Source organism: Sciurus carolinensis, chromosome 12, assembly GCF_902686445.1.
Source record: "Sciurus carolinensis chromosome 12, mSciCar1.2, whole genome shotgun sequence".
NCBI classification, from domain to species: Eukaryota; Metazoa; Chordata; class Mammalia; order Rodentia; family Sciuridae; genus Sciurus; species Sciurus carolinensis.
Window position 1 is genome coordinate 24,426,920 of NC_062224.1, and position 22,175 is coordinate 24,449,094.

The following is a 22,175-nucleotide window of genomic DNA, read 5'->3' on the forward strand; positions in this document are numbered from 1 at the left end:
TTTGAAAGGAGACTTGTATTGGTTATATGATGCAAACTTAAAGGTAAGCACTTAAATATTTTTAAAGAATATAATTGATATGATAGGGAGGGAGGCAAGAATGGAGGAAGGATGAATTGTATAGAGGAAAAAGAAGGGTGGGAGGGGTAGGGGGAAGGAAAAATAACAGAATGAGACAAACATCATTACCCTATGTACATGTATGATTACACAAATGGTATGACTCTACTTCATGTACAACCAGAGAAACAAGTTGTACCCCATTTGTTTACAATGAATCAAAATAAATAAATTATTTAAAAATTGATATGATAATATAGAAATAAAAAGTGCAATGATATTTAATGTTCAAAAGAGAGAGAAAAAATAGTAGAAGATGAAGCTGGGCATGGTGGCCCATGCCTGTAATCCTAGTGACTCAGGAGGCTGGGGCAGGGGGATCGAGAGTTCAAAGCCAGCCTCATTGACAGCAAGAGACTAAGCAGCTCAGTGAGACTCTGTCTCTAAATAAAAAACAAAACAGGGCTGGGGATGTGGCTTAGTGATCGAGCGCCCCTGAGTTCGATCCCCAGTACCCACCCCCAAAGTAGTAGAAGATGAATAGAAACTAAGAACCAGGGCAATGGATAGAAAACAGTTACAAATATGGTCCATATTAATCCATATATGGAAAAGTCTTGATAATTTTCCTAACTAAAACTACTATCCCCTGTTTGTTCTTCTTTTTAAAAATTTGGTGCTGGGGCTGGAACCCAGGGCCTTGTGCATGCTAAGCAGGTATCCTATCACTGAGCTACACTGCCCCTTCTCCTATTTCTTACTCTCTGTCTTATTTTTTTCATCTTTTACAGGGGAGAATAAAAATCAATATCATAATGTTATAGGTTTAAAAGATATAATTTATATAAAACCTTTACTATAGGGCCTGAGAGAATCAGCACTCAATAAATGCTACCTACCTATATTTTCTGAGAGAATTAGGAGAAAAATGTTTATTAAGTACCTATTCTATGTTAGACATAGCACAAGTGATATGCTGATACAATTTTAATTTTTTATTATACAAAAATACCATAACAATATGTATGTATAGAAAAAGTAGAAAATTCTGAGCAGCAAGTTTGTGTGTGTCTGTGAGAGAGGGAGAAAGAGATAAAAAAAATGTCACTGTTATGATTTATGTAGTTGTGTCCCCCAACCAAATGTTGAAAACCTAACCCCCAAGATGATGGTTTTATGACATAAGGTCTTTGGGAGTTGATTAGGTCATGAGAGTGGAGTCCTGTGTTAGTTAGCTCTCTGTTACTGTGACAAAATATCTGAGATAATCAACTTCTAAGGAAGAAAGTTTTTTGTTGTTGTTTCTTTTTTTTTCTTTTTTTTGGTGGCACTAGGAATTGAACCCAGGACCTCAGCTCCCCATGGAGGAAAGATTTATTTTTGACTCAGAGATTTAAGTCCCTGGCTGCTTGACCTTGTTGCTTTGGACCTGTGGTGAGGCAGATCATTGTGGCAGGTGGCACATAGTGGAGCAAAGCTGTTCATCTCCTGGAGCTGGGAAGCAAGGAGAGAGAGAGAGGAAGGAGGGGCCAGAGTCCCAATATCCCCTCCAAGGGCACATCCCCCAGTGACTTCACTTCCTTTCATGAGGTCCCATCTGTGATGGTTGTGCCACCCCCACATGGTGCCACAGTCTGGCAACCAAGCACATGTCCTTTGGGGGACATTTAAGATCCAAACCACAATAAGCCCTTTTGAAGGAGGTTATGCCCTTATAAAAGAGGCTCCAGCGAAGCCCCTCACTCCTTCCAGCCTATCAAGACACATAGGAAGTTGTTCTCTATAAGCCAGAAAGTGGGCCTTCACCGGACCCTGAACCTTCCTTGATTCCAGCCCCAGAATGATGAAAAATAAATTCCTATTTTTTATAAGCTATACAGTTTATGGTATTTTGTTTCTGCAATGAGAATGGACTAAGATACCTATCTTTAGCAGTAAACAAAGTCAACACCTTAAAAACAACCTTTCAGACTTTTTAATGCAAATATGTATGTGTATATATAAGTGTGTGTGTACATATATGTATATATATATGCCTATATAGAGGGTGAGAGAACTTCAACATATATATATATACACATATATACATGTATATATATAAACACCTTTAAAAAGGGTCTAATTATGTATATTGTTTCATCTACTTTTGTATCAAATATATCTCTAACAGATTTCTATGCATAAAGATAACATTTTTAAAAAAAATCTGAAGTGTGCATTAATTTTACCTGAACTTTTAGAATTTGAAAGTAAATTTTAGCTTGGCTGTTTCATTAGATGATGGGAATTTAGAGCGATGCAAATGGGAATTAAACAAAACAGTCTCACATCAAGAATCAAAGCCAGGTCTGGTGATGTGGCACATACCTGTAATCTCAGCAGCTCGGGAAACTGAGGTGGGAGGATTGCAGGTTCAAAGCCAACCTCAGCAATTGAGGCCCTAAGCAACTTAGGGAGCCCCTGTCTCAAAATAAAAATTAAAATAATAAAAATAATAAAATAGGACCGGGGATGTGGCCTAATGGTTAAGCACCCCTGGGTTCAATTCCTGGTACAAAAGAAAAAAAAAATTGAAGTCACACAGCACAAATCTCTGATACTGGTTAGCCAGCTTTTCTGGGATTTCAAGCAGCAGTGAGGTTATAATTGAAATCCTGGTTTTCAGCCAACATGTTGAGACATAAAAAAGAAAGACAAAATGGAAGGTCTACCAAGGTCAGATACAAGGACTTATCTAATGGCAAAATCTATTGCATAAGCTGCTAGAATTTTATAAAAGTCACATGCATCATAGGGTCTAAGGCAAATGGAGCAGAAAGAGAAGTTGGAATTCGATGCGTTTGGCTTGGCGTACCCCTCCCCACACAGAGTTCTGGGGAGTCACATCCTCCACCGTTCCCTCGCTACCAGGAGTTTCAGGAAGGGGTGGGACCTGTATTTCTTTCCCATCAGCCTTTTACCTGAGGCGACCTTTCTGTGCCCTTCTGCTCTTTTTAGCAACTAGTGCAAGGGTGGCGGCTTACAAAGCTTGGCTGTTACCAGGTGCATTCTTAAAATGTGAATAAAACAAAACAGAAGCCCACACCCTAAAAATCTGTCCCAAACTGGCCATTGTTTCCTCTTAGCTCCACTATTTTCTCTAATGGAGCATGAGGTGGACCATTTGAGTGACAGGTAGATTTGCCACTTTTAATGGCCCATGAGTCTGGAGGGGTGAGTAATGTCAGGCAGCAATTTCAAAAACGAAGTCCCCTTCTGCTCTATAGAAGAAGTTTCCTTGTTAAAATACTATTTACTGTAGAACAGTTGGAAAACATAGGAAGGAAAATGCAAACTGTAATCCCATCTCCGTTAACATTTTTAGTGTTTACCAGTTCGATGTTTCCTATGCACATTTACTTCTATAAAATTCCCCCTCCAAAAGAGATCCTGGCGAACGCATGTTTTTATAACCTGCCATTTTCCCTTAACAAAATACCAGAAACATCTTTTCATATCATTAAATGTGATTTAACATCATGTTTTACCTTTTCACTTTAATTTTTAAGAGGTACCCGGTTACAACATTACATTTCTGTTTTGTTTTATTTGAGCATTAATACCTATTTTTATTGGATGAAGCTGCCATAGCAGAGGCAGCAACAGGGGCTCAGATTTCCTTTTTGTATAATGAAGGCTCTTTTCTCCCTCTGACTCGGTGAAGCCAGTTCCATTCATTTCATTTAATTCATATTACTCGTGCTGAAGAACACTTACTTGCTCTGATGCCTACTGCTAATGGGCACATTTATACAGTGCACGTTTTAAAAATGTTGGTAAAGAGTAGGTTCCATGTTTCCACTGAATGACGATCACTGTCAATGAAGAAAAACACCACTTTCCAGATTTTTCAGTGAAATCTCAGCCCCTTCACTAGCAACTAGTCAGTGTTTCAGCATTGGTTGCTTCTGATGCAGTTTGGCCTCAAGACATTTTTTTTTCTTTCTTTTTTATGCATTATTCAAAGCAGGAAAACATCTTTTGACAAGCTTGAACCCACCCAGAGTACACCAAAAAGTGAAAAGCAAGACCAAGGAAATATGAAAAAAATGTTGGGCACGTGAACTACTAGCTTAGTTTTTGTTTGGGTCAGTCTTCTTGTCTTCACTCATAAAAAACTTGCACAGCAATTATCTTCTACTCATGTGAAGCCTGCGAAAAGGCCTTATTACCGGGAGCGCAAACCATGAGTCCTGAGCTCAAAAACAGAGTTAAAGGATGGGGGTAGAGTACATGCTTAGCATGCTCCAGGCCCTGGGTTCAGTCCCACCCCACCACCCCAGCACTGCAAAAACAGAAACAAAAACAAAAAAACCCAGTAGAGTTAGCTGACCACAAGCAGATTAAGCAACTGAAAAAATCTTTAGTACAAAACAGAACATTCTACTTTTTTTAATGACACGGCTTTGTTGATTTTTTCCAGCCACTTTTTTTTTTTTTTTTTTAAAGAAATTCATTGCTAGGCCAAGCTGACTTCAGCTGCCCTGGGACTCAGCTCAGGCAGAGGTCTCGGTTCACCAGGACCTTTCCTTTTTATCCTCCTGTTTTTTCTGCTTGGGCTCCCTTCCCTTGTGGGCCCTTCTCTCCCAGGCGCACTGGTATCTGAGTTCCTGCCTTTCATTTTTCACTTTAGGTCTTCCTTCCTCATCTGCCCTCTTTTGCCTTTCTCTCCTGAGGACTCATTCATTTGCCTCAGGCATCAGTTCCCTTCCTGTGCTGCTGGGCCCAGGTTCCAGGACCCATGATGGAGGTGATCTGCTCAGCATTGTGGCTGTCAGCAGAACTTGGTGCAGTCCTGGCTGCATAGCCCCGGTGGAATCACTCCTGTGGGGGGCCTTTTGTGATCCCAAATGCCACCCTGTCCAGTTCTTTGACCCTGACCCTGTACCTCCTACTGTAACAGGGGCTCACTTGATGCTTTGACTGTATCCCTTGTGGCTTTGAAACTTACATGTTTTTTTTCTTTTTCTCAACTTTCTTCTCCCTGACCTTCTTCTCTCTGATCTTCTTTTCCCGGATCTTCTCTTTCCTGATCTCTCCTTAATTTTATTTTCTCTGAAGCACCTCCCTGTTGCTGCTGATGGGCAGAATCACAGCCTCTGGGACAGGAGTCCCCTGTGTTTCTCCTTTGCTAGCAAAACAATAAACCTTTTTTCTTTTCCTCAAAACTGTGTCTTCATTATTGAATTGGCATTGGGGACAAGGATGGAGTTTTTGGCAACACTACTTGTTTCTGTCTTAGGCTAAATGAGCATCATACTGTCCAAGTAGCCACCAGAGGCTATGAAGCATTTGCACGTGGCTAGCTCTAATTGAGGGGTGCAGTAAGTGTAAAATAGACACCAGGGTTTGAAGTTTTAGAATGAAAAAAAAAAAAAAGCCAATGTAAATTATCTTATTAATTGTTAAAATATCAATTGTATGTTGACATAATATTTTGGATAAATTGATTCTTATCTTAGAGATAAGAATATATACACTTCCACTAATTTATCCTAAAATTAAAAAAAATATATATTACTATAGTTCCTTCACTTGTTTCTTATTACTTTTTAGAATATAACTACTGGAAAAGTGAAAACGTGTGGCTCACAGTCGTGGCCCTTGCTGTGCTTCTCTTGGACAGCACACGCACAGGTTTGTACTGTCGCTCAGAACTAGCAGTTTTCCAGTTGCTAAGGGCTCAAGTCTTTCTTTTGAGGTCATTAGGTTTCCTTATTTTTATTTATTTTTGTATCTTAGAAATGGTAATAGTACTGCCATTCCTAACTTTTAATTGGAAAGTTTAATTCATTTACATGTAATTACTGATGAGATACAAATTAAACTTGCCATTTTGCTAATTTCTTTGTGTTTTATGTCCTTTTTTAAATTTCTGTTTCCCCATTACTGCCTTTTTTTTTTGTATTAAATAGGTCTTTCTAGTGAATTATTATAATTCTTTTTTCTCTTACTATATACATTTTAATTATTTTCTTCAATGGTTGCCTCATCTTAATTTATTTAAAAACTAGTTTAGATTAATACCAACATAAATTTCAAAAGTATACAAAAAATAAAGAAATGGTAATAACAAATCTTAGAGATAAGAATATATACACCTCCACTAATTTATCCTAAAAAAAAAAAAAAAAAAAACCAGCAGCCATATCTTATCCATGATTAGATTTATCTATTATATATTTTTTTTCTTTTTTCTTTTGAGACAGGGTCTCATTAAGTTGCTCAGAACTTTGCTAAATTGCTGAGACTGGCCTTGAACTTGTGATCCTCCTGCTTTAGCCTCTTGAGGCCCTGGGATTACAAACAGGCACCTTCAAGCCAGGCTAGAATTTTAATCAACTTATTTCAACTCTAGTTTTTATTTTTTTTTATTTTTTAATTTTTTATTTTTATTTAAAGCTACCTAAAAACAAACCTTCATTGATCATGGCTAAATAATATAATTTCTTTATACTCTTTAAACTGATTAAATTTGTGTTTGCTTTTGTATATACTAAGAGGAAGGCAATCCCTTAATTTATCACTGAACACAATAACAATTCTTGCCCAGCAGGTTGGGAACCTACTTCCCTTTGTAGTTTTAAATGGATACTAATTAGTGAGTCAGAGTTTTGGTATGAAAAATAATAAGAACTTACTACAAGGAATTAAAAAACAACTTATCTTTATTTGTGTCACTAATTTTATTGGGTAAGAACATTTTCCTTGATGTAGTTCTCAACTGATTATAAACCATGTTGAGGGAGAATATGAACTTGGGCTTCCATAACAAAATACCCTGGACTGGGTAGTTTAAACAACAGACATTTCTTTTTGATGGTTCTGGAGGGCGGTCAGGGTGCCAGGTTCTGGTAAGGACTGTCTTCCTGTTCTGCAAATGGAAACTTCTGCCTGTGTCCTCCCAAGAGAAGGAGTGGGGGGAGGGCAGGGGGAGAGAGAGAGAGAGAGAGAGAGAGAGAGAGAGAGAGAGAGAGAGAGAGAGAGAGAAAGGGAGGGAGAGAGAGGGAGAGAGTTATGAGCTGGTCCTTTGTTGTTTTCTTTTTCTAAGGGCATTAATCACATGAGAGCCACACCCTTATGACCTTATCTAAACTTAATTTTCTTCTACAGGTCCTGTTTCCAAATCCTATCATATAGAGAATTAGGGCTTTTATATATTAATTTTGAGGAAAGGGACACAATTCAATCTATAATAGTCAGTAAAGGCGAATTATAGTCTAAATCACAAATAACTTTTTTTTTTTTTTTTTTACTTATATGAGTAGGTTAAGAAAAGTATTTTTAATGCAATTTTTATGCCGGTAGCTTGATATTTATAAAGTTGGCAGATGACTGAGAAAGCAGTCTTGAAATACACAAAAATGGTAATAATAACTAGCATCAGAGTTGTTGTCTCTCTTTTGATTTATCTTAAAATACACTAAGGAGTTTGATATTATTTTTCACTCTGGTTATTCAATGATTAAACAAATATTTACTAAGGTCTTAATGGGTGCTAGACAGTGCTTTGTATGAATTAATTTTCATTTAAAAATATAACATAGTGTGTGGGGTCTCAGGACTGCAGAAAAGCATTTTTTATCTACAACATTTCTAAGTCTGGTCAGGGAGAGGCAATCCCACTCCTTCCATGCATCTGCATGATGACAAGATTTTTAGAGAGTCGTTGCAGAACAATCCAAGAAAGATATAAATGGCTCTGCTAAGCTAAATGTCTGGAGACAGATTCAAAATCATTTTGACTAGTAATTGAATAAATAAATATGGAATAATTTGAATAAATAAATTGGCAAGATTCAATAACTGGACAGGGTGGTTTAGGGAGAGAAGAGGAGTTTGGGTTGATTTTTAGTGTTCTGGATGAAAAGATGGTGATGTTACTGGGTTGCTCTGTAAAGGAGGAGAGGAAAATTCAGAGAGATTTGGAGAAAAATATATTGACTTTGTGAACTAACTGGAATGCTTGTGTCTACATGTGCAAAATTAAATGGAGACTGCAAACAAAATAAGTCCTTTCATTAAGAGGGGGAGGAGAGAAAATGAATTCTTGTTTTATTTTTACTCACTTTGTTTTCATTTCTTTTCTAAAGAGAGAACATGGAAAAAGAATCACAATCATTTTGACTTTTAATTCTTTTTGGAAATCCTGGAACCCACTGTGGCTCTAAAGAGAAGAGAATTCACACAGAGGAGATGTATTAGTTTCCTATTGCTGCTGTAACAACACAAACTAACTGGTAACACACATCTATTTTCTGATAGTTTTGAAGGCCAGAAGTCCTAAAATCAAGATGTTATTAGGACTGCATTGTTTTAGAAAACTGCTGGGGAGAATCTGTTTTCTTGTTTTATTCAACTTCTAGATGGTGCCTATATTCCTTTTTTGTGTTCCCTCCTTCCATCTTCAAGTACAGCAGTACAGCATCTACAAATCAAGTCTCTAACATCTGCATTTGTTGTCACATCTCCTTCTCTGACTCTGACCCTCTTATTTTCCTTTATGAGGACCCTTGTGATTACTTTGGCCCATCTGGCTAATTTGGCTAATCTAAATATCCTTAATAATCAAAGTGCCTTTGCTACATGTGTTAGTCAGCTTTCTGTTACTGTAACAAAATACCAGAGATAATCAACTTAAAAACAGATAGGATTTATTTTGGTTCACAGTTTTGGAGGTTTCAGTCTATGGTTGGTTGACCCCATTGCTTTTGGGTTTATGGTAAGACAGCACACCACTGTGGGGAGTGAACGATGGTAGAAGCCCATTCACCTCATAACCTGGCATCAAAAGAGAAAAAATGATGAGTGCCAACCTCTCTCTTTTTAAGTATTTTATTTATTTTTAATTTTTATTTTCCCTGTATCACATCACTAATGACCTAAATTCCTTCCACTAGGTTCCATCTCTTAAAGATTTCACCTCCCAACAGTGCCACAGGCTGGTGACATTCTAGATCCAAACTCTAGTACCATGTAAAGCAATATATTAACAGGAGGAGGAACTCTTTTGGGGGGAATTATTTTGTCTTCCACAGAGGGTTTGTCTTATCCTTTATCTTGATTGGTGGGGGTTGTGGGGAGAGCTCAGTCTCAGAAGGGTCCAAATGAGGGATTGTTTTTCTTCTTTTCTTTTCTTTCCAAATCCTGGAAGATTTTTCAGTCAGATTTGCAATTATGATGATGTCTATACAGGTTTTTGGTAAATTGGAAGTTTGGAGCTTATTTTAAGAAGATAATGTCATCTATCAAGAAATAATGTTATTATTTGAAGTTCATTGTTATACCATGCTGTGGTGAGAGGAAACACTGAAGGGATATAAATACATCTCCAGCATGTTTGCAAAAGTGGAATAATCCCTGAAACAGGGAAAAATAATCACTCTAAAATCCTCACCTTAGGTAGCCTTGCATTCTCGCAGGAGGGGTACCAGGTAGTTCCTACTTCTAGGGGGACGAATTGTGACTGCTTCCTCTACATAGCCTTTCCTAACTCCCCTGCCTGAATGAGAAGTTCCTCTCTTATTCTAAGGTTTCTGGAGCATAGGTTTATTTTAGAGAATCGATCACTTTGTAATATAAGTTTTACTTACTTATTTGTCCCACTGTAAGTAAAGATCATACCTATTCCTAATGCATCCCTTTGTGCTTGATATCATGCTTAACAATTATTATATATTGAATGGATGAATTAAGTTGTTTCTATAACAGCTTCTGAATCTTGAATTTCCACTTATATACATATGCATACATATATATATATATTTTTTACTTTAGATTTGCAGGAATGCTATATTGGTAAATGAGATAATTTCTCTAAATTGTTTAAGATCTTCACAAAATACTTCTTAACATATACAGTTATCAAATGAAAGTCTGTGCTAAAATTTACTGTTTTCCTTTAGTTTTACCTGCCAAAGTTGCTGGTTGGTAAAACTTGCCTCCATGGTGAAGCAGAGTGAACTCACAGCAACACACACAATTTTATGCAATGCCTGATGAATGGAAGACACCCAATAAAGATTTATAGAATGAAAAGTTGAAATAGTTAAGTAGTTAATAATAATAGTCCTAGGTCATTATACTTCTTCTTCTTTTTTTTTTTGTACTGGGGATTGAACCCAAGGGTGCTTAACCACTGAGACACATCCCCAGACCTTTTTATTTTTTATTTTGAGATAAGATCTTGTGAAGTTGCTGAGGCTGGCTTTGAACTTGCGATCATCCTACCTTAACCTCCCAGTCTGCTGGGATTACAGGTATGTACTACCATGCCCGACTTGGTCATTATACTTCTAAAAGTATATTTTTAAAGAAAAGTAAAAAAGAAAAACATACTGAATCTTGTGTGTCAATTATTTCCATATTGTTGATGAGGTAGAAAAAATTTCCCTTCAGTTTTCATCACTATGTATCAGTCAGCTTTTGCTGCAGTAACAAACAACACCTCAAATCTCAGTGGTTTACAACAATTATTTCTTGTTTTAAAAAATATTTTTTAGTTGTAGATGGACACAATATTTATTTATTCATTTATTTTTTTAATGTGGTGCTGAGGATCAAACCGAGTGCCTTGGACATGTGAGGTAAACACTACCATTGAGCTACAGGACCAACCCCAACAACAAAAATTACTTCTTTTGCCCATTATATAAAGGATATAAGCCTGCTGTGATTCTGATGGACATGGAGGGGCTACATTGGGCTCTAATGTCTAGTCAGGTCTTCTCATTCTTGGACAAAAGTCAAAGAATCACCCAATATCTAAGATATGCTCTACTCAAGGTCAAGAAGGGCCAGAGTTCAAAGGGAAGGAAGAAGAGGGTGAACTATGCAAATACATGTAAAGCCTTTGTTCTGATACAGCTTATTTCACATTCACTCACGTTCCATTGGCCAAAGGAAGTCATGTGGTCAAACTCAACATCACTGCATTGAGTAGGGGAATGCACTCTGCCCACAGGAAGTGTTGCCAGGGTGACAGGGGAAAAAATGTGAACAAACAACATAACCCACCACGACTGTGTCTGAGGTAATGTTTGTCAAACCAGTATTTGGCCTTTTGTAATATTAATTACTCCTTAAGACTTTGAATTTGGAGTTTCATTTATATAGCTTGAGTAATAATGATTAGAACGTTTTCAGTCAATTCTGTATAACTAGACCTCAGAGAAAAAAGTAAACAGATTTGGGCATTTTAGGTAAAGAAAAAAAATTAGCTTTATAAATATATAAATGTTTTATGAAGATGGTGATGGTCAATTATTTTCAATATCTATGCTTTATTCCAGCAGAAAGGGATTTAAATTAAAGTAGACATATTGGGGTATAGTTACCATAAAGGAAATTTCTTGACCAGTCAAGTGAAAAAGACATGGAGGGCAAAAGGTCTTCCTAGCGGAACAATTAAATCATTCATCTACTTGGAGGAAGAAGGCTGGGCCAGATGACAGGTTTCTGCCAATTCTCTGTTTATAGTACTTTGAATCTGGAAATAAAGAAGTCCTTCTAAAGACAGATGGTATTAAAATTCTTCTTACATCAGAAAAATGGCATTAAGAGACTCAGAAGCTGGCTTGATGTAGAAAATGAAAAGCATAAGAGAAAGAGGAAGGAAAATATAATTCAGAAAACAACACAGCACGGTTCATTGGAGTTTTAATGTATTCATTTGTTTTATTCTTACTTTCAGGGAACATTTAATTAGTACCTACTATGTCAGTCACTGGATAGGTGACTGGTTTGGTAAGAAACTATGGAATTTATAGTTATTCAACATAATCAGATATAAATTTCACACCTCACCACTATTCTGCCTCTGATTTTATGCTCACCATTTAAGAAAGAGAGTAAGATACTTAAGCTATATTATGATTTTCAGTTATGAAAATCTAAATGCTAAGAAAAAAACCACTGTCATTCAGGAGATCAAATAATACTTTCTTCCTCAAGCATATTTCATGAGCTCTGAGGTGTTTGTAAAAGATAACTGATCCTCTCTGACAGCAAATTATCCTTTTATTTGCTTTTGAGTTGGATTTGTGAACACGGCAGCAGTGGTTCAGGGGCTGTTGTGTTTCGTGAATACTTTTAAAGAAGTTACCTCTTCTAAAAAGACAAGAACACCGACATCATTTTGAATATGTTTATCTGCACAACCCACCTAAGAGACTCAGAAATCATTTCCTCAGGAAAAGATGCAGGTCTGAATTTTTAAAAAGTGACAGAAATATTTGTCACAGTAGTTGCTATGTGGCATTACAGAGTCTTAATCCGTGTGCTAGCAATGGAATGTGCTTGCTTGTTATGACCAATTTATGATAATCCTGACTCTTATGCAGTGCTTACCAAGAGCCAGGCAGGTTGAAGCTCTTGAGATTTGCTGACTCACTTAATCCTCACAATAGGCGGGGAGGCGCTATTTTGCAATTCCATGTTATCCCCATTTTGTAGATTAGAAAAAGTGAGGCTTAGAGAGGCTAAAAATTTGCACAAGTCACAAAATTAGTAAATGGCGGGTTGGGCTTTGAATCTAGATATTGTATCTCCATTTTGCTGCCTCTTGCAAATCGAATCCAGTAACCTGCAATCTTATTATGTTTGGTTTCATCCTACCCTTCAGCTTGATCTGGCTCCTCTGGTTTGGACCATGAGTTTGTAATTGCTTCTCTCAACGCAAATGAAGAACTTTTCGCAGATTCTTGTGGTGCTTAATTGCACAACAAAACAGTGTATACACAGACTTAAAATGAAATGAACGACGGCTGGTATTAATCAAGAGAGGCGTGTTTCAGGCCTAAAAATGACCAGTGGTTCTCCAGTGACAGGTGTAAAAGTACAGTGATTGGGAGACAGTAAGGAAGTAGGCTCTTCCCCACCCAGGGTCCAAGGTCTTCACCCAGGCAGGCGAGGACCCGTCCACTCGGAAGGGGCCAGTGGCAGCTAGCGCGGCACTACACCGGCGTCACCGGGACTCGGATCTCCGGGTTCCTGGCTGGTTTTCCCGCTCCCCGGCACATCCCTGCGGGTGGCCGGGGCAACCTCTGCCCGGGAACTGGGCGCTGCCTGGGGCGTTGTTCCCCTGAGCTGGAGGAGAAGCGCTGGCGCATCCTGGCCCCGGGCTCCCTGCATCCTGGGGGTGCCTGGGAGTGGAGGTGCGCCTGCTGGGGAGAAGAGAGAGGAGGAAGGGCAGAAAGTGCGCGGCTCAGCCCTTCCCCTGGGTCCCGCCGCCTCCGTCCCTCGCCTCCCTCGCCGCCCACCTGGGCGCCGGGGCTGTGGCGGCTGCGGCGCGAGGCTTGCTCCCAGGCCACACTGTCGCCGCGCGCGGCTGTCTGCGAGCTCCAGGTCCCTGCCCTCCCCTCCCCCGCCGCGCCCTCCCTCCCGGTGCCCGACGTGCTCGTTCACTGCCACTTCGGTCGGGGCGCGCCGGTGGGTTTGGCCTGCGCGGTGGCGGCGGCGGGGAGCGAGTGAGCGCGAGGGGCGGGCGCGAGTGTCTGTGAGTCACTGGTACCTGGACTGCGAACGACGCAGAGCCAGCGGCGCGGAACCCCAGCGGGAGCCGAGCTCAAGCACCCGAGCACCGGAAAGCGCGGCCGGTCCCGGCGCCAGGCCCCGCCGCGCACGCACCCTAGCCCCTGCCGCCGGCTCGCCTCCTGGCCCGCGCCCGCCCCCGATCCCGGCGCTCGGCGCCCTACCGCTTGCCCGGAGGCGGCGTAGGGCTTGCTGGGGGATGTCACACGGCTCCTCGGAGCCCCCAGCCACAGCCGCCGCAGCAGCCGCCGCCCGCGGGAACCGCGACAATGAACCCCCAGTGTGCCCGCTGTGGAAAAGTCGTGTATCCCACAGAGAAAGTCAACTGCCTGGATAAGGTGAGCGAGGGGGCGCCGGGCCCGCCCGGACCTGCCGGGCGCCGGGCTGCACCTGCTGGGAGAAGTTTTGGCACCTGGGATGGAAAGAGATGAGTGGGTCGGCGTGTTTGTGTGTCTTGGCACCGAGGGAGGGAGCGCGAGGCAAGACGCCCGCAGGAGTGTCAGAGACCATTCTTGACGTTTGTCATGTTGGAACTGGGAAATGCTTTTGTAGGGGTGCAGGGCTGCGCGGCATCCGCGCAGCTGCCGCGGAGGGTGCGCGGCGCCCCGGGCACCCAGGGACCAGGCTGGGCACCCGGGGTGAGGTCAGTTCTGCACGCCGCGATCTCCCCCCTTCATCCTGTCCCTCACTCCCCTCCCTAGAGACCCCACACCCGCACCCTCACTGCACCCCCGCTCCAGCGCCTCCGGTGACCGCCACGAGGGGGAAAGGCAAATAGTAATTAATATGTCACCGGGTGACCGTTGCCGCATTGCTAAGAATAATCCCCACCAGAGACGCGGCTCCGCGCGAGTGGAACCCACGGGTCTCTAATCCACCCGGGTGTGGAATTCCAGAGGAAGCGGCTTTAACCGGGTTTCTACAGCTCTGCCCTCTGCCCTTCTTGGGTATGGATGGAGTTGAACAGCCTGGGAGACAGACCCCGGGCGCGATCGCGAGTGACTGACAATTGAAACCAGCCAAGGCGTTCCCAGTGAAATTTGTGTTAGATGCTACAAACGTCTTATTGGAGCAAGCCGTTGCCCCAACTGTCAACCATCAGACAGTTTCTGCATTTTAGTGAAAGCTGGACAGGGATGGGGCGGGGGGGGGGAGGGGGGCAAGGCCACTTTACATAGTCTGTCTCCTGCCACCGGGCGTTGTCAGACTAGCCTTGGACACGTTTGTAGAGATCTACAAACACTACGTTTAGGCACTTTCACCTGGAATCCTTTTCGTTTTGAAGTCACTCCGTGGGCCCCATTTCTCCACTGAGGGAGCTCAGAGTGCCTTTCTGGTTGCTCACAGAAGTGCAATATGGATAGAGACCTGGCAGTTCTTCCATCGTGGGTCTAGTTGCGGTGGGATTAATTTAAAACTACTAGCTGCCTGCTTTATTGACTAAACTGAAGGCAAACACATTGCTACTTACATTTATTTCATAATAGTAATTTCAAGTATGAGGACTGTGGTGCACTTAAAAGCCTGCCTTCTGTACTCATCCTGGCCAGAATTGGCACTGTACTAAAATTTTAAATATTTATTTTTTTTCAGTATTGGCATAAAGGATGCTTCCATTGCGAGGTCTGCAAAATGGCTCTCAACATGAACAACTACAAAGGCTATGAAAAGAAGCCCTATTGTAATGCGTAAGTATGTCAGTGTGGCATGCCAGGTGTGGCACAGCATGAGAGCATAAAAGTCAGTGGACCTGCCTGTTCTGAAAAATTGACTCACTGGTGTCACCCAGGTGTGCTCATGGCCAATTACTTGTTTATGCCACAGACTCTGGGGCCATGTACTTTGTTGAAGGTCACTGCATTTATGTCTTGCTAATGTGTAGGATAATTTGCCTCCATCTTGTACCCGGTTAGTTTTTGAGGTTCACAGCATTGTTAGAGACATGGATTAGAAGCTGCAGAACTTACCTGCTGAGAATGTGTGGGCTCTGACATGCATGTCAGGTAGGTTTCCATTTTAATCATATGTCAATTTCCATTTTAATCATAGGATGTTGCCATCTTGCAGTTTTACACCTGAACCTATTGCTAGGGAGAGTCCCATTTGTTTGGCCTTAGCTGAGACCTCTTTAGGCTTTGGGGGGCTTAAAGAGGGAACGTAAGATTTGAGACATGGGTATTTCTGACTGGTTAGTAGTAGGTCTGCTCTAGTTGATTGGGTATTTCTGGCTGCCTGGTAGTAGGCGGGGATTAAAGAAGTTAAGCTTTCTTTAGCAAGCTTTTCTGTAGGCATGCTTCTGCCTTATAATAGCAAGTACTTAGCATTAATGTAGTGCTCATCATGTGTTAGGCCCTCCCTGTTCTGAGCAGTTTATGCATACCAGTTCAATCTTTACAATGACCCTGCAAGTTTTAGGGGGCACCATTATGACCCCTATTTGATAGATAAAGAAAGTGAGGCATTAGAGGATGGACCTCAGAAAGGGGCCCAGATTACCACGTTGACCAGAACTTCCAGATGGCTATTTTGTGCCTTGGAACACTTGTTTCCACTGCTGTAAGCATCCCCACCAGAGACTGTTTTCAGCTGTGGGCTCTTAACCCTGATTCTAGAGCCTTCCTCGGTGAGCCTTCTTCCCAGTTCCCCTATAGGGCTGGCCTGCCCTGGCCTAGAGGTGGCAGAGGGACCTCTGGATTGCCGGCCTTTAGGCTGGAAAGTTGCCAGAGCTTCAACCTCCCCAGGGTCTTAGCAGCAGCTTCACTCAGGTCTCCTGGAGATGGAGGGTCTGGTTCCATGCTTCACCCCACACTGGGAGTCTGTCATCATAGACAGCAAATTTTTGATAAAACAGATGTAATGTGCTCTTACCTTTCTGGTGAAGAGTTCTTTTTTTTTTTTTTTTTTTTTTTTTTTTTTTTTAAGATTTTATTCTCCTTGCTTTTCCTTCAATTTAGTTAGTGCTGAAAGGTAGACCAGAAACTTTTTAAGAAATCAGAAAATAGGAACTTGTACGGAGTTCAGGACATCCTTAGATAAGCAAAATCCACAGATTTCCCCCAAAGTTCTTGTTGTCTTCAATCAGCCTAGATCATGCCTCTTATTGGGGAAACATGAAACAAAAATGGGATTTCCGTGTCAAGGTCTCCTGCTTCCCTTAAGGAGAGGTATAAATGCCTGGTTAGAGATCAAAGGCAGGAGGCAGTGAGGAGAAGGGAAAGGGCCCATAAACAGGGTAATTGTTCTTTGATTAAAGGAGAGTGAACTGTTCTTCTTGTGACTGCTTCAGCCCACAGCAGACTCCATCAGGCTTTATGGGCCACATCAGGATTCTTTACAGCTCACTGCCTGAAGTTTAACCCAAGTGATAACAATGCCTTTGGGTGCTTCTGGTAGGCCTGGAGGGTTTGGGAGGGAGAGGGGAGGAGGAAGAGGAAGTAACAGTTGCAATGAAGATGACTAGATGGTGAATTGAATTCATGAGAGAAAAAGAATTGGCAAAAATAAAAAGTACATAAAAAGATGCAGCTGAAGTGGAGTTATTGATTGTTTTGGGTCACTTGAAAGTCCACTGCTTTCTGCTTAGTGTCAGTTCAGTGTGAGTCGTGGATGAGTCAGGAGGATTGGTTTCACTCTGACGCAACGGTGAAGTAGTGCCCAGAAGTGTTGAGATGTGGACCCCCTCCTCCAAAAAAAAAAAAAAAAAAGACTCAATTTTAAATAGGAAACATCCTACTGTGTAGCTTCATAGGTCTGCGTTTTGTTTTCAATACTTTACCCCTAAATCAAATGTTCGACTGTTCTAACATTTCTCATGATTCCAGAACTTTACGATCAGTTTTAAGTCAAATTTTTAGGGTGACTTCCCAGGGTTTTTTGCTTGATCTTGAACCTGATAGTCCACTTTATTGAGCAGATTACAAAAGGAAGAGAGGAACCCACTTTTAGTGGGTGAATGAGCAGGGAGGGTTGATGTTTTCATTTGTTTGTTTTAGCTTTAAGTTTAAGCCATAGCTTGTTACGCTGTCTCCAGATAATGAGCCCTGTGAGTTGCAGGTTCTTCTGCCATGAGGGTTCCAGGCTCAAAGGCATCTGTAATTCCTAACCCATATTTTTCCAAGAGTGTGTGTTGTCATGTAATCTGGTCCGCATGGATTACCCTCTGGGGAGCTCAATGCATCTGCTCTAATTCAGGTGGTGTATGTCAATCAGCTGTTCCCTGTGGTCGCAGCCAGAAGGGCAGCCATAATTTCTCTGGGTCAATGGTGGAAAATTGATTCTCTAATGTATACTGCTTCCAGAAAATGAAACATTTGCTGTCCATGTAAAGCAATATTTTATCTTTACCTAGTTTGGTTCAGTAGTCAATTCACATTTATGCTTAAATGAAAGTGCTATTCTTTTTCACTCTGTCACTTTTTATTATGAATATTTTTGTACATACAGAATGGTTCAAAGAATAATATAGTCATCCCTTAATATCTGAGGTGGATTGGTTCCAGGACCTGCCATATCAAAATCAGTGGATGCTGAAGTCCGTTAGAGAAAATGGTGAAGTACGTGCATATAATGTTACACACATTCTCCTGTATTTAGCAAGTCATGTCTAGAGTACATGTTATACTTAATGCTAGGTAAATACTATGTAAAAAGTTATATTGTGTTGTTTAGGGGATAACAGCAAGAGAAGTGTATACATCTTTACAACTGATGCAGTTTTTCAAAGAATATTTTTGATCTGAGATTAGTTAAATCTGTGAATGTGGAACCTACAGAGGAGGAGGGCCTTTACATCTGATACGCTTCCACTGAGAGTCAACTCTCGACATTTTGCCATATTTGCTTCATATTTTAAATCTAACTGTGTAGAATTTCTAAAAATGGTTGGACCATTTCAGTTTCATATCATGACATTTTACCCCTAAAAACAATAGACACTAAATATAAGGACATTTTCTTAAAGAATCACAGACCTGTTATCACACCCAGGAAAATTAACAAAGATTCGATAACCTCTGGATCCTGTTCATGTCTACATTGTCAGCATTGTCCTAAGAATGTCTTTTATAGCTCTTCTTTTTTTTTTTTTTTAACCCAGGATCCAATCAAGGTACATACTTGTCATTTTATAACCACAAAATGTAAACTTTTCATGGTCATTGGAGATTCAGTATCAGTTATTAAAATGCTGGCATTTCCCTTGGCTTATATAATCTTTGAGATTTTAGGAAAAAGGACTTTAGTAGCATGTGTGTGTGTGTGTGTGTGTGTGTGTGTGAGAGAGAGAGAGAGAGAGCGAGCGAGCAAGCATAATTAACCTTTAGAAGAAGTATTAAGGATATGTTTAAAAATTGGAAAGCATGAATGTAGACATTTAGAATTCGAAGAAAACATAAAGATTTCTTATTTTAATCCACACCTGAGGGCATTTTTTAATGGAATGCAATAGTGAGTACTTCTTCAGTTTAGATATGTTGCTTGTTTATATTCTCATGTGTTTGGAGAAGAAACAAGTATTCTGTTTGATTTCATGAAAAGGAGAACATGTATAAAATATAATTTATGATATTTAAATTTTGATCTTTTGATAGAATGATCAAAGTAGAGTACACACTAGATGTAAGATCGGGCATAAATGCACGTTTAGTTCCTAACAGCAGTGCACACTATTAAAATATTTAAAAACAAACTGGTCTATTTGAGTACGTGCCATGTTTTCACAAGCCTTTATGTTTCATAAGCAGGCAATGGATTCTTTAGCACATTGGAGATTTTTTAAAATCTTAGAACTTGCAAAGCAAAGAGTACTAAACAGAATTATTGCTGAGAGGTGCTGAGAAAATAACATGAGATGATTAGACAAAAAACATAGCTTGTATTTACATGTGAATTGATATGCCAAGTTAAACTATAAACATTTTCCTATCCAACATGCCACACAAAAAATATAAACCCCAAGGCCATTTGTCAAATTATTTATTGTTTGCAAAAACTTAATTGCATTTGCAAAACATACATCTGTTCTTCAAATTTCTGAGAGAGATTACCAGTTTGAAGTGGCTATTGCCAATGACTGGCCAGTGAACTTGACATTTGGTGATGGCAGATTATCTTAGCTCTGGGGAGAGACCTAGGTAATGAGCAATGGTTTAATATGACCTCACCAATCTCCCCCAAATCATTCCTTCTGCGGAAAATGTTTTGGGCTGAACATTGGTCCTGACCTTTTCATGTGTAATGTGTCTTAAATTTTGGGGGTAGAAGAACACACACCTGGGTTAAGTACGTTTGGCTATCCTTCCAAATAAGATTCCCTGTCACCAAAGAGTCTCAGATAACATGATTTTGGAAGACTTTTAAAAATGAAGCAGCAGGAGCTGTGTGCTGCATCTCCTTTTTCTCTGGCTGTGCTAGCAGTCCTTCATGTGAATATTCATCAACTGTCCCCAGCCTTGGAAGATGCTGAGCCTGAGCCAGCTGCCGCTCATTATGAGCCACCCAGAATGGTCAGTGCACTTCCACCAACCTGTCTTGTGGGTGGTTATCTAGGCCAACATTCTGCTGGCTCTTACTTACCTTTTCTCTGTTGGTCACTCCTTGTTAGTTCCTTTGCTGAGGTTATCAGAGAGCAGAGAAGAAAATGCAATAAACATAAACCAGAGAGTTTCCCCACCATCTGTTTCTCTTATCTCAGTTTGGGCCTCCCAAATTTGGTTCTGTAACACTCCAAGGACTTGAGTTATCTCAAGGAGATTTATAAAATTCCTGCTATTAGGTGAGCTGTGATTGCTTCAGAACCTTTTGTGAAGTGCGGTATGTTGTAATCGGAGCTTTAGAGCATGACAGAACAGGATTTGAATCTTGACTTCATCCTGTCCTACTGAGCAAGAATCTGGATCCCTAAGCTTCAGTTTCTTCATTTATATGGATCTGGATCCCTAAGCTTCAATTTCTTCGTTTATATGGATCTGGATCCCTAAGCTTCAGTTTCTTCATTTATATGGATCTGGATCCCTATGCTTCAGTTTCTTTATTTATAAAATGGGAATGGTACATCCAGACTCACACAGCTGGGTGAGGATTAATGAGACAGCACATGGAAAGGGTCCAGCCCAGTCCCTGGCACATAGCAGACAGTCAGAGACAATAGTGCTCCAGTTTCCATGGTGGTACTTTTAGGAAGAGTGTACAGATAAGTATATCAAATAATAGGCCATCACACCTAGTGAGCCATTTATACCAAAGTCTTCACACTGTGGATTGCCACCTATTAGAGGGCTGTAACCAGAATTGAAAGAAAGAGGGGGGTGGGGAAAGCATGAGAAGAAAATATCAGAGTGCATTTGAGAAGGAAAAACAATAAAATGATATAGGTACATCAGAGGATTAGGATGTAGAAAATATTTTTATTGGAAGTAGTAGCTGAAAACACTAATTCTGTTCCATATTGTCAATGCTCCCATATATCAGAAAGTGTTGAAAGCTGTCTAAGTATAATGCTGTAGGATATACTCATGGATTCGAGCTGCCATTGCTTTCACATGCTTCTGTCTAGGCCAGCCACATCCAGTGGAGGCCAACATAGCCTTCCCTCAGGTGTCAGCCTAGCAGTCAGAGTCTATCCTGTGCTGTGTGGGAACCATATGCTTCCTAGCCGTATCCCCTTCTGAGGGACCTGTCTTGTTCATCCGCATGTCCCTAGAGCCTGGCTCTTAGGAAATGTTCAATTCTTATTAGCCATGACTGTGCAGATTAAGTTAGCATTGCAGAGTGTAGTCTCTGTTCTGAACCCCAGTTCAGGATGAGGCCCAGGCAGATTTCTTCTGGGAAAGCAGACAGAAGTTGAGCGATTTACAGGAACCCAGCTGGGGTTAGGCTTTGAGGAGCCTGCATGGCGGTTACCAGTTTCCACTAAGTCCAAAGACCAATGGATAAAATATCTCTATTGATGGGTTAGGCTCACAAATTCCAATCCATATTGAACATGATAGAATTTATTTTCATTGCTTAGAGGCTCAGTTTCAAAATATGACATTTAAAAGTGTTCCTTATTGATACTTGTTTATTTTCTTCTGGGTTTAATTATATTCTGTAAAATGGGAAAATAAATTTCTTCCTAACAGGAACTTTACACAGATTAAGGGGAAAATGTTTGTAAGCCTTAGTGTATCAAATGATGCCTATTAGGTACCTAAGTGTTCACTACCTTGCTTATTATAAATTGAAAGTTGTCTCTTTTTTCCCTGCCCCCTTAAAAATAGGAGAAAATGTTACTTTGTTAAAAGTGACAGTTTCTAGGGAATGTTATTGGGGCATATCAGAGTCCTAGTTAGTATCCATTAGAATGTACTTTACCTGACTAGCTAAGTTTGCCAAGCTGGGCCTTGAACTTGCAATCCTCCTGCCTCAGCCTCCTGAGTAGCTGGCACTGAAACTTTATCTGACTTTTAAGTTGTATATCTCCCAGAAAAAAAGAGATCTTTGCTTCCTTCATGAAAGAATGACAGTTTTCCTTTTTCTTTTCATTATAACTGGTTGGTTGAAAAGGA

The 22,175-nt window shown here is 40.7% G+C and overlaps 1 protein-coding gene across 1 annotated transcript; it reads right to left on the reverse strand.

The window, feature by feature from the left end:
* Positions 1-12,968: 12,968 nt before the first annotated feature.
* Positions 12,969-18,455, reverse strand: LOC124961156 (uncharacterized). The gene is made up of 3 exons (XM_047519897.1): positions 18,419-18,455; positions 13,610-14,254; positions 12,969-13,262 (listed from the first exon to the last, which is right to left on the reverse strand). Exons 1-3 carry the CDS (start codon positions 18,453-18,455, stop codon positions 13,042-13,044), a joined length of 903 nt encoding a protein of 300 aa, XP_047375853.1. The 3' UTR covers positions 12,969-13,041.
* Positions 18,456-22,175: the final 3,720 nt, after the last annotated feature.